Source organism: Bacillus rossius, chromosome 1, assembly GCF_032445375.1.
Source record: "Bacillus rossius redtenbacheri isolate Brsri chromosome 1, Brsri_v3, whole genome shotgun sequence".
In the NCBI taxonomy this organism is placed as follows: Eukaryota; Metazoa; Arthropoda; class Insecta; order Phasmatodea; family Bacillidae; genus Bacillus; species Bacillus rossius.
The window spans coordinates 63,456,267-63,468,380 of NC_086330.1; the positions used below are offsets into that span (position 1 = coordinate 63,456,267).

The 12,114-nt window shown below is 38.8% G+C and overlaps 1 protein-coding gene across 2 annotated transcripts in view; it reads left to right on the top strand.

Moving 5' to 3' along the window:
• The window catches only part of LOC134536830 (ATP synthase mitochondrial F1 complex assembly factor 2), a 62,731-nt gene that overhangs the window by 32,408 nt on the left and 18,209 nt on the right, over positions 1-12,114 (top strand). For both annotated transcript variants that reach the window (XM_063376827.1, XM_063376839.1), the window contains exon 4: positions 6,326-6,506. In XM_063376827.1, the coding sequence (XP_063232897.1) occupies positions 6,326-6,506 (181 nt within the window). The remainder of the gene's footprint in view (positions 1-6,325; positions 6,507-12,114) is intronic.

Here is a 12,114-nt window from a genome sequence, read left to right on the forward strand (position 1 = left end):
CCCCCCCCCCCCCCTCTTCCAACCATTTTATTTCTTTAACTTTTCGAACTAAATATATTTGGTATTACTTGTGTGTATTTTGTCGTTATAAACAACATATAATTAAATATTAACGACTATTACTGCAACGAGGGGGGGGGGGGAACCTCCGGCCGTAGCATGTGAACTAGAGCTGTAGCAAACCGTATGTATTCGATACTGAGTAACGGGTGCGCCATCCATATACGAGTAACGAAACGTTACACATGGCTGCATTTCGTTACTCGCATTTTTCGTATGTTTCACGCATGCGCGCGCATATTCGATGAATTTACGTTACAAAGAACGATGTTTGTTTATTAAGTAAAGTATAATTTGGAAATTCGTCGTCCAAGTTTTTTACTGTTTATTAAAGGTATTGTGTGTGTAGACAAAGTTTGAGATTGGAACAGAAACAACGTAAAAAAGTATTTTTTACAAATTAGAAAAATGTATGTTTTTGTTTTTTATTATCGTGAATTTTCAAGTTTTTTTTATTATCTTAAAAGCGATAATATAATAAAGCCGCTCTAATGAGATTTAATTGTTTCTTGGTTAACAAAATCGGTTAATTATCAAATATTGTTAATTGTATATATTCTATTTATTATTTACGTGACGTCATACTGTACGCGTACGCAATACGACTTGATTCGTTGCATGTTATGCTGTATCAGAAGTAACGAGTAACGATACGATAGTAACGAGTACTGATTGTTATAGTAACGAATACATACGGGTAGGCTTTTTTTCGTTACTTTTACACCTCTAGTGTGAACGTGGAATGCGCACTGGCCCGCCCCGCCAGCCCGGCGCCGCCCGCCCTCTTCCTGCGCTATCTTCCCACGCTGCGGCCGGTCTCGGATGCCACAGTCTCTGCGCTGCTGTTATTTGAAATATTCAGATACATGGAAAGTGTTATACACTCGTTTTAAAGATTTTGGAATCAAAAACAAACTAATATCATCAATTTAAAAATAGTTACCTAACTTTTATTTTTCCGCCTTGCAGAAAGAAGCAGGTTTCCTTTGTCACTATTCTTTTTAAAACGCATCTTATTGCCACCAATTTCAGCGTTTCCCACCTATTTCAATTTTAAAATGTGGCTTCGTGGTAGCGCGATACAACAAAACAAGTAGTGACGACCTCCGACATGTGCGACATCTGTTATGTGTTACTGCAATGAACCTCTGCGTGCGGAGTGCCCGACATCTGTGTGTGGACGCGTGAACTACGATGTGTAAAATTCGTTCTTCGTCTACCGATTACAAAGGTTACGGCGGAACAGATTTTTCAGCTGGTATTGCTTCTAATTGCATCCTGCTGTTTCTAACTCATGCGCACATATGTGTTGTATAATATTATTATTTTGTTTCCCATTTCCAATCAAATTATACTAGCATTCGTCTACTAAACTTCGCCGTTTTTAGGAATAATTAGTTAATAAAATAAGACGCATACCGAAATTTCGAGTAATAACATTTTAAGATCCATCCTTACTCTGTAAATAATATTTTACCAAAATCCAATTTATGTAATGGCATTTACAGAATCTGCAGTTTGTTTACTACTCAGTAAAATTCTTAGGTTACCAACTTTCCCAGGGGCAACTTACAATTGATCCAGAAAAAATAGCTGCAGTTGTTCAATTTCCTCGACCTATTAATCTAAAAGGGGTACAGCGATTTCTGGGCATGATAGGATATTATTCACGTTTTATTGAAGAGTTTGCTACAAAATGCGCCCCCCTGAACGTACTTCGTAAAAAGGATGTAGTTTTTAATTGGGGGCCAGATCAGGAAAAGGCTTTTCAAAACTTAAAGAGAGCAATGACCACACCCCCAATTCTTATTCTTCCAAATTTTGAAGACAGATTTGCTGTACAGGTTGATGCGTCTAGTTTGGCCCTGGGCGCCGTACTCGGACACAAAGAAGGAAAGACAATCCGCCCTATAGCGTATACTAGTCGTTGCCTATCTGAATCCGAACGCCGACTGGGTGTATACGAAAAGGAGGCCCTTGCCTGTTTGTTTGCCGTAGAAAAATTTGAGAGCTATTTAGATTCACGTGAATTTGATCTGTACACAGATAACCAAGCATTGAGCTGGTTATTTAATCATCCACACCAGCTGGGAAAATTAGGTAGGTGGATTTTACGTCTTTCACATTTTAGATTTGTTATACATCACGTGCCCGGTAAGGAAAATTTGATAGCTGACTCACTCTCCCGCATGTACAACCCGGATGAGTTTGAGCAGAACGACATTGACAATCAATTACAAACAGAACACGCACTGGCCTTCAAATTTATTCCAGAATCCTATTTTAATATAAAACAATGTCAACAACAAGACCTATCGTGTTGTGAAATTGTAAAAGAGTTGAAGTTAAAGAAACCAATTCCGTACATTGTAGAGCAAGGTATACTGTACTATACAGGAATAAATGGTAAATTACGACGAGCAGTTGTGCCTAGCGTTTTACGTCCCATGGTTCTTACATACTTTCACTCGTCGGTCATAGGTTGTCATTTGGGCATTGAGAAAACATATCAACGTATTTGTAAATATCTATTTTGGCCGGATTTACGCGATGACGTCCGTAAATTCGTACGTTCTTGCATAGATTGTCAAGTATCAAAACCACCACGTAATGCTAATGTGGGCTTGTATGCGGCAGACCCGCCAGTTGCCCCTTGACATACCATACATATTGACATTTATGGACCCCTAACACGATCAAAAAAGGGTAACATATGTTTGTTGGTCATTATGGATATATTTACAAAATTTGTAATTTTGTCTCCAATGAGAAATATGAAAGCCGAAACAATAGTTAAGGTTCTGTCTGAGCAGGTTTTCAAAATATTTGGACCTCCAAATATCATAGTCTCTGATAATGCTCCATACTTTCAGTCCATAATATACAAAAATGCGCTTTTTGAGTGTTCGGTAAAACCCGTGTTTAGCTCACCATATTTTCCCCAAGGGAATATGGTGGAGCGAGTAAATAAAGTCTTAAAGAGCATCCTCATATCATTTTACAGGGATGATCAGACCATGTGGGACGCTGATATCGCCTTTATTAATGTTGGTTTAAATTCCGCCCATCACTCTTCCACTGGCTTCCCCCCTTGTCTTCCATTTTTGGGTCGAGATTTAATTCATCCTTTACTAAATCAGTGGGGCCTGCCTGCCATTGACTCCAGTCTCACAGCCCAACAGCTTGATAAAATTTTAAATTCTGTTGAATGTAATCTGAAACGGGCACGCAGTACAGTAGCCGAGGTCTATAACAAAAACAGAACAGTGGCTAATTATAAGGTTGGTGAGCTTGTTTTATGTCGCTCATATCGCTTACCCAACTTAGCTGCCCAAGTTAGTTCAAAATTATTACCATTGTACGATGGACCCTTTGTGGTCGATAGGATACTTGGCACCAACACATTATTGCTACGCTCTTGTAAATTTAAAAATAAATATAAAAAGTGCCATGTTAGTCAAGTAAAACCTTTTGTGAGTTAAGACTCTTTGTAATTAGTTTATATATATATATATATATATATATATATATATATCAACATATTATAGGCTATAAGGTGTGAGATTTATAATTTATTTATTTATTTGTTGATTGTCCCCACTGTAGGAGTGTTCGTGTTTTATGTGTGTTCGGTGTTTGTCGCTTCCATTCTTTTTACAGCTGGGCGCGCCTCTCCTTCCTTCCCTCTACCCCCCCCGCTGCATCCGCTGATTGCATCTGCATCGACGGCCCCATGCCGACCTCGCAAGGAGACGTCCTAGCGAGGCTCTTCTCGTCGCTTCCCCTCCCCGACCCCTGTCTGATCGAGACCGCCTAAGGAGTCTACGCCTCAGCTCTGCGAGCTCGCCGAGGACGAGTTACGTGATTAGGCTCCCAGAGGACGACCGGGCGCATATCCTGGCGCTACTTCGTATAGGATGGCTGCAGAACCATCGGCGGCCCATTGCAGTGTCCGGCTCTTTGAGGCCTCAAGAGCGGGACACGCAGGACTGTCTGCCACCAGCCAGAGCCCTGCTGCAAGAAGCGTTCCTTGTGCTTGTTATTTTTTATTGTCTACGCACTATGTATGAGTACATTGACGTAACAGTGTTATAGTCGTGTCCATGAGTGGACCTACCCGTATATGATGATTGGTATGAAGAGGATGGCTTTACTGCAAGTTGAAATTACTAAGGCGGACTATCAGATAGGCGCGGTCTTAAGGGAGGGGAGATTGCAGCAGTAGCTGCGCTCAGTCGCCGTCAGTCGCGATGCAGCGCCACCTCCTTTCATTTCCCCTACTCCCACTCTTGTTTCCCCTCCACCGCCTCTCATCCTTCCCCTCTTTTCCCTCTAGATTCAACACTAGCGACACCTGTGATTTTAGTTCTTTTTAGAGTATTTAAGCGGGCTCTCAGCTCGCTATAGTTGCTGTCTGCCCAGTAGGTCTAAGGGGACAGTCCGCCGGTTAGCGCTAACGAGTTACGTCTAAACTCAGCGTCGTCATGCTGCCCGAATACGTTCTGACCGTCATGAACCTAGATTCGTGTTACGTAGATCTTGAAACCGTAAATCCGCGGCATAACATTTTGCAAAGTAAATGCTGGTAATAGTGACGGCGATCGCTGAGTGTTGGGCCCGCCATTATTTGTATGCAATTTATATTGTTAGTTCGGCTCTCTACAACTGCGTGTTGTGCGCCAGCACTATTTAATTTAGCTTGCTATTTCGTTATTACTCAGACGTTAGCGCATAGCCGGTGTAGGTAAAATATACGCTTACATATTTACGAGAACACTGTAACCAATCCCTATGTACGTTAGTAACGTTTCCGCAACGTTTACGTAAAATCATAAGGCAATATGCATATAGCATTGGTTCTACACATAGGCGGACATAGTTTTGCTTATGCTTGTTGTAAAGGAAGACATTAAAGAGCAGTTACTATTACCTTGTGCCGTAAAAGTAAATCAAATATGTACAACATTCGTACCTAGTAATTGCACAGCATATAAAGAAATATATATATATAGGTTATACCCAAGTTGTAAAGATTCGTATGTAAAGAAATGATGCTGATAATGGTTGTAAATATAAATAAACTTATATTGATGATAGACGCATGTATTATTGAAGCACCATATAAACAAGATTTAGTTATACACACAACAATTGGCCCATGCTAAGGGATTTTAATATCTCATTATTGTTCTTTGTAATCGAGGCACTAGTAGTCAAACTGCAGTTTTCTGGCGTTTGGCTGCAACCGCAAACATCGATTTTGCTGCTCGGAACCACATGTATCGCGCACTCTGAAGATGTTGAAATTATTTTACAACTGTCATTACTGAAAGCCGACCTCATCTTGTACGCTGGAATGTATGGTACAGTGGCTCTCTTTAATTCGGCAATCATCTGTTCAGCACATACTTTAATCTGGTACTGATTATGCTGCTCTCGATTGGATTTTGGGGGAATTTGGACGTTTATTCAACTTGACTGCCAGGTTTTGCCGATGTGTTGCCCACATTTTTAGTTCACTCATTTTCTATTTTATAGAGATCTGAATTACGGACGCAACGTGATGTGAATTAGAGATATTTGTTATTTAGACAGTAACGCTCATGTATATTTTTTCCTTGCCTTAGATCAGTACTGTATTAATTTTTCTTTGGTACTTACATTAATCAATATTGATGTTTGATAATCGGGTTAGAATTCTAGTCTGACACGACCGGGTCTGGAACTTGCTGGATTAAAGAGCTATTAGTGTGTTTAACCTACATGCATATACATATGTATCCCCGTGCATCATAGGAATAATATCTCTGTGCCTAAGATACGGCAATGTAGGTAAACCCTTGTAAATGTAAAAATTGTCGCGCGCCATGGCATCAAAATGGCTGCCATAATCAAACCAGTGAGAATAAAAATTTAATTGTGCCAGTTTTAAACTGTCAATACATAACGTTAACAAAACACAAATTATCAAAATTTTCTTAAAATGTTCGAGCATCCAGTGCTGGACCACTCGGTATGGATTGACCCAGTGAATACCATAACTATACATAGGATAATAATTACGTTGTGACATAAAGGTCTTCTCTTAAGGATTTTTTTAAAAAGGTTTTCCATGTTGCGGGAATTGGTTGGCCAGTTAATTTGAGATACCTTGTTCGCCAGGTTATGTTTAAAATATTTTTTGAGGTGAATGACTCTCCCTTGTAGCCAATGTGATGTGCGAGACGGAGCCTGGATTCAGGAAAATGTGGTGTGTGTGTGGCAGGAGCAGGACGAACTGTACCAGCTGCAGTTGGAGCGCTGGCAGCCGGTGCTGGAGTGGTTCTGCGAGCGGTACAGCGTGCAACTGGTCGCGTCCCGGGACATCACCATGCCCGCCGTCACCGATGAGACCAGGGCCACGCTCAGGAGCCACCTGTTGTCGTACAACATGTGGGCCGTCCACGGTTAGTTCCGACGCCCTCCGCACCTGCTGTGGGACCCTTTGAGTGCCTAGTCGTCTTCATGTGCAAGGCAGGGACAGGGTAACCAGTATCAGGGATAACCTGGAATTGTAAGGAAATTTCTAATTTTTTGGTAAAATTAGGTAATAGTCAGAGAAATATACAGGCTAAATCTAAATGTGACTGAAAAACTTTGGCTTGTTACAACTTAGACCTCTCAGATAGCTCAGAATTGGTCTGAATAACACACACATAAAAACACTTGAAGAATTTGTTGGGTTCAAAAATACTGTTCAAATTTTATAAAAAAAAGTTGCTTTAAATGGTGTATTATGAAAATAAAGTCTCTTAAGAACAAAGAATGATTTTTTATGGTTTCTATTTTCTTTTAACAAAAATTCACATTAGCACAAAGGCAGCCATCTTCCGACCACAACACGGTTCAAAATTGTACACAAAGCATAACAAAAAAGGTTTGTTGATGTGAGAAAACAATTTTCTTTAAACTGGTACCGATATGTCAGATGTAAAGGTTGTTTATTACTGTTATTAAATATAAATTTTACATATTTGGATGATGACGAAACGACTTACGTTTGCCTCGTTATGAGATAATACGACTGCAGTCAACAAATTCCAAAAATGTTTCTAAATTGGCGCAGGAACAAAATTTGATTCAACTCACTACATAATTACATGATTTTTTTTTGAGCCCTAGACTGACTGCGATCATTCAGTACCACGATCACAACATGACTAATTTATTAACTACCGATCTGACTACCTCCGTCACATACAAGCTTAAAAGCCAATTTCCAAACTCAGCCAAGCAAATCACAAATTACAAGAAATGGAACAACTCTGCATACACAAAATTGGGGGGTTTCCCTTCTTTGTCTCTTTCCAATTCTGATGATATATTTGACTTTAAGTTCCCATACTCAGCGGGGAACTAACGTTTTGTCTCTCTCATTCTCTTTCTAACTGGTGTAATTTTACCGTCACATAGCATCATGCTCTCAAACAAAGGATAATAACAAAACAAGTAAAGAAAAATATATGACTACACTTGAAATCTTAACATAACCAACAAGCCTAATAGGTAGGGACATGCAAATTTCGCATTTACGATAAAACAAATTTTTACGCGAAATTTGTAAGTTTAACACGAATAACCTCACTTTTACATAATTTCTGATACCGCGAATTTTTTGTGCGAAATACGTCTGTTTACCACGAATAACCACACTTTCCCGCCGTTTGGTAACTTAAAAAAAATTAAAAAAACAGCCGTTGTCACCACTGATAACACCATCAACGTAAAGACTACACTTGCCAATGTTTACATTTTATTATTTATTTGATACGACGCGTTCTTGGCGAACTGCACTCGTGCACTAATACGCTCACGTTCTCTCGAAGGCACGTTTACAGAGTCAAAGAGTAATGTACAGCCATTTTGTTGGATATTTTGTGCATTACAGCGCTTGTGTCGCGAAGCAAATTATAAATTACGCTCAACTGTTCATCTTGCATCTAGTATGGACTATGCAAACTGTTTTAATTTGTTCTCTTATACTGTAAACAGACTTAACAATTACGTTTTATTTTTAAGAATGATAATTTTCGTTTAAAAATGTTGTATACAGTGCAACTATTTTATAAAAACTGTAGTTTGTGATAGAAAACGTCTTCATATTTCTCAGCAGAAGTTCGAAAGTGTAAAATATGCCGAAACCTCAAGCAATCACCAAACTTCGTGAGCACGAATTTCGTGATCGTGGGTTATATGCGAGGGTAAATATGTAGTTGGGTGATATGTGTTAAAAAAACTTTTTTTAATCCGAAAATACTAGGGTTGTGCGAGAATGAGATTTAAAGCCTCGAGAAATTTTCGAGAAAGAAAATATTTTTTTCGCGAGAAACGAGACGAGAATGAGAAAATTTTAAATAATCAAGATTTACTGTAGATATCACTTTCAAAATATATTGTTCTGTACATAAAACTGTTGTTTATCATATAGAATGTCAATTTAGTTGCCTGTGTACAACTGACATGCACCACACGTTATGTAAGAATACACTAAATTATAAATAAACATTCACTCACTTAGGTAAAAGTCTAGTAGCTAACATGTTAATTGTGGTTCCTGTTGACTTATCGCCACTTTTTGTGTAATACTGCCACACTGATATGTCCACATCTTCCATTTTACCGTAAAATCAAAGTTTAATTTGACAACAAAGTTTACTTCTGTTAAACTGTTATATTCCCGCAACACTTTTTTTTCCACTTGGTTACGCCGCAGTTAGAGATAAAGCAGTATTAGGAAATTATCCTCATATTCCTAATAACATTTTACAGGCGTCACATTATTTATTCATACCCGCAGAGTAGCTCGTGTAAACGGGAAACTCTGGTACTGTAATGAAAACAAAGAAATTGATACTAGGGAGGCTTTGGCGAGATTCATTACTCGTGACGTCTTACGACTGAGTGAAACAAAGGTGGAAAAGGAAATGGGATGAACATACTATTTATTCTGCCTTTTCAACGGGTTTGAACACACACATTCACGTAATTTTACGTAATACAAGGGCGTGAATTGTTCTGCGTGTTCAATCCATTCCTCTACATTCCAGTCCATTTAAAATCACTTGACTGGCACAGTCTTTTATTGGAAATGAAATAAGAAACGGAACAGCGAAGCAGTAGCAGACTCGGTCTGGCAGCATGACCACCATTCCCTTTTGTTCGTTAAAAAGTAAATTTTGTATTTTGCCGTAATCAACATTTCAGTATGCTAGTAAACATTACCGAACAAAATATTATGACTACATTGAAGGTAATGCTTTTAATAACTTTACCGTAATAACGTGTATGTAAACAAAACCGATTTTGTAGGTTAGGTTCGAACGTATTTTTATTATGTATTACGCTTACGTAATTTAAAAATTAAATACAGCAGTTTTTCTTTCAGGATAAATTGGAATTTCATATGACAGTGTTTATTCACAGTTTCGGTTATTGATAAAGGTTTTGGATAGTTGACTATCGGCTAGTCTAATATCTCTTAATGATTGCATCATGTTTGCTTTGTGTTCCGCCAAATCATTTTTCGTCCAAACAGGCAGACGCGTTTGGTATTTTTAAAACATTTAAACTAAAATAATGGCAGTGTGTGTGTAATGTTCAAAATATAAAAATACAACTATCAATATCAAATTTAGTTTCCATACCAAATTGAGTTGTTACTGGTACCAAAAAAAATTCTCGTTTTTTTTTTTTTCCGAGAAATTATTTTTCTCGCTTGCTGTTCGAGAATGCAATATTTCTCGAAATTTTTCTAGAGGTTCGAGATCTCGCACAACACTAGAAAATACTTTAATAACGAGGCTAGAAGGCTGGAGATACCCAAATGCTAATATTTTGCATGGCGAGCTTACCAAGATGCAATGCAACTTTGAAAACATGAAGCAGTGCATTTTTTTGACAAAACAAAACCAGTTTTGGACCACATGAACACCACGAAAGCAGCTGCTGTGAAAATAAGTGTAGTGCAAGTGTCTACAAAATCTCTGGTGAAGCTTACCAACTTGATGGCTACAGATCCAAGCAGACTTGACTTTGAAAACCCTTAACTGCCTTTGATCCAAAAAAATATTTTGATTACAGACATGATCCCTATTTTGCTTGCTAAGTTGTGTAACGTTTCTACTCTGAAAGAAATGGACCGCCAGGAGCTGATCACCGGTTTTGGAGAGTTGAAACAGATAGTTGAGAAACAAATGAAGGAAAGTAGTGTGGATGTAGTGAAGGCACTTCAAGTTGTAAAACTTTCACAACCTGAATTTTCTGACAGGTGCCTGGAAGCAGTGTGGATGTTGTGTGCAAACGTTGATTCGGAACGCTTCTTGTTACAATACAATAATGTTCTCACTGACAAGAGAACTAATTTGAAATAAGAAAATTTAGCTACAATGGCTATTATTTCATTTGAAAGATAAACGTTGTGTCAAAGTACTTTGCTTCTGAAATTATTGGGTTGACTTACCGTATTTACTCGTGTATAGCGCGCCCTCGTGTATAGCGCGCACCACGATTTTTGCAACAAATTCCAAAGAAAAAATTTTTTTTTTCCCGTAAATAAATTGTACTAACATTTTGTGGTACCTGTTAAGTAATTACGTATGAAACAAATGATAATTTAAATTGATGTGTGGTGATGCGTCAGGAAAATACTTAAACTCTGCTGTGTAGACGCAAGATAATGAAGCGCTGTATCGTCACAACTGGTACGTGGGCGGGAGGAAGAGAGGCAGGCAGGAATGTGACACGGAGTAGATGACTCACCGGTAGCAGCTGCGACGAAGCGAAGGAAGTGGGAGGGGGACTGGTGTCAACATATTCTCTCTCTCTCTCTCTCTCTCTTTTATTTTACTAGCTGTAGAGGGGGAGGTCTAAAAATAAACAAGAGACCTGCGAGCTTGCGCGCGCACGTGTGTGTGTGTGTGTGTGTGTGTGTGTGTGTGTGTGTGTGTGAAAGAGAGGCCTTGTTGCTTGTGCGTATGTGTGGGGGGCTGGCCAGAAACGTCACCCGTCAACGGGCAGTTAACGACTTCCACTCCTCCCCGCCTCATCTACTCACTTTTTTTTTTTCCGTGTATAGCGCGCATCCTTATTTTTTTCCTTTACTTGAGGGGAAAAAAGGGCGCGCTATACACGAGTATATACGGTAATTTAGAATCTGAGTTCTTAAACTTGTGTCTTTTTAACCTATATTTGTGTAATTTTAATTTATAATGTTTCAACTGATGGTGCAATTATATTACAATGTTCTCTTCATATTTCTTACACTTGAAATCGCAAAAATTTAAAAAAAAATAAACCCGCTTTTAGGTAAAAATAACACCGATTTTAAGGGAAAATAACACCACTTTTCATCACAAAATAAACACACCTTTTGCATGTCTCTACTAATAGGTAATAATGCATTTCAGCCATTTTTAAAATTTAGATTAAGTAAATTTCAAACATACTATGAACTAATGAGAAATAAGGGAAAAACAACACATTGCTAACATTCACTGAAACATTCATTCAGCCATTCATGCGGCCCTCTTTGAGCCCGATATGCCACCGCCCAAACACCACCATCTCACTCTGTTCAAACCTCCTGCTTGCGCGTACGTGTGTGCGTGTGTTGGTAGCCCAGCAAGAGGGCACTTAGTTGCAGTGCGCCGCACCCCTATATGTATTAATAATTATTGTAACCCTTTTTCTTTTCGCCCCAAAATAGTGTCACGATGATTCTGTATGTGAATGCCTTTTGTTTCATTAATATATTATGTTTTGTAATAAAATACGTGCAAGCACGGACAAGGACGCTCCCTAGCGGACGATGGAGGAACTAGCATATAACTTGATTTAAACTATTTTCTACCACATAAGTAATAATTACAGATGGTCTGGTCATGAATGTGATGTGCTAATTTTTATAAAGAGTTCATGTTATTTTCTATCATAACCCGGGGCACGCAATAGCTAAGATGTTAACGGTAATTGTGTTCGGCGCGAAGGGCGCCATGTTGCCATCCGCAAGCCTTTGTC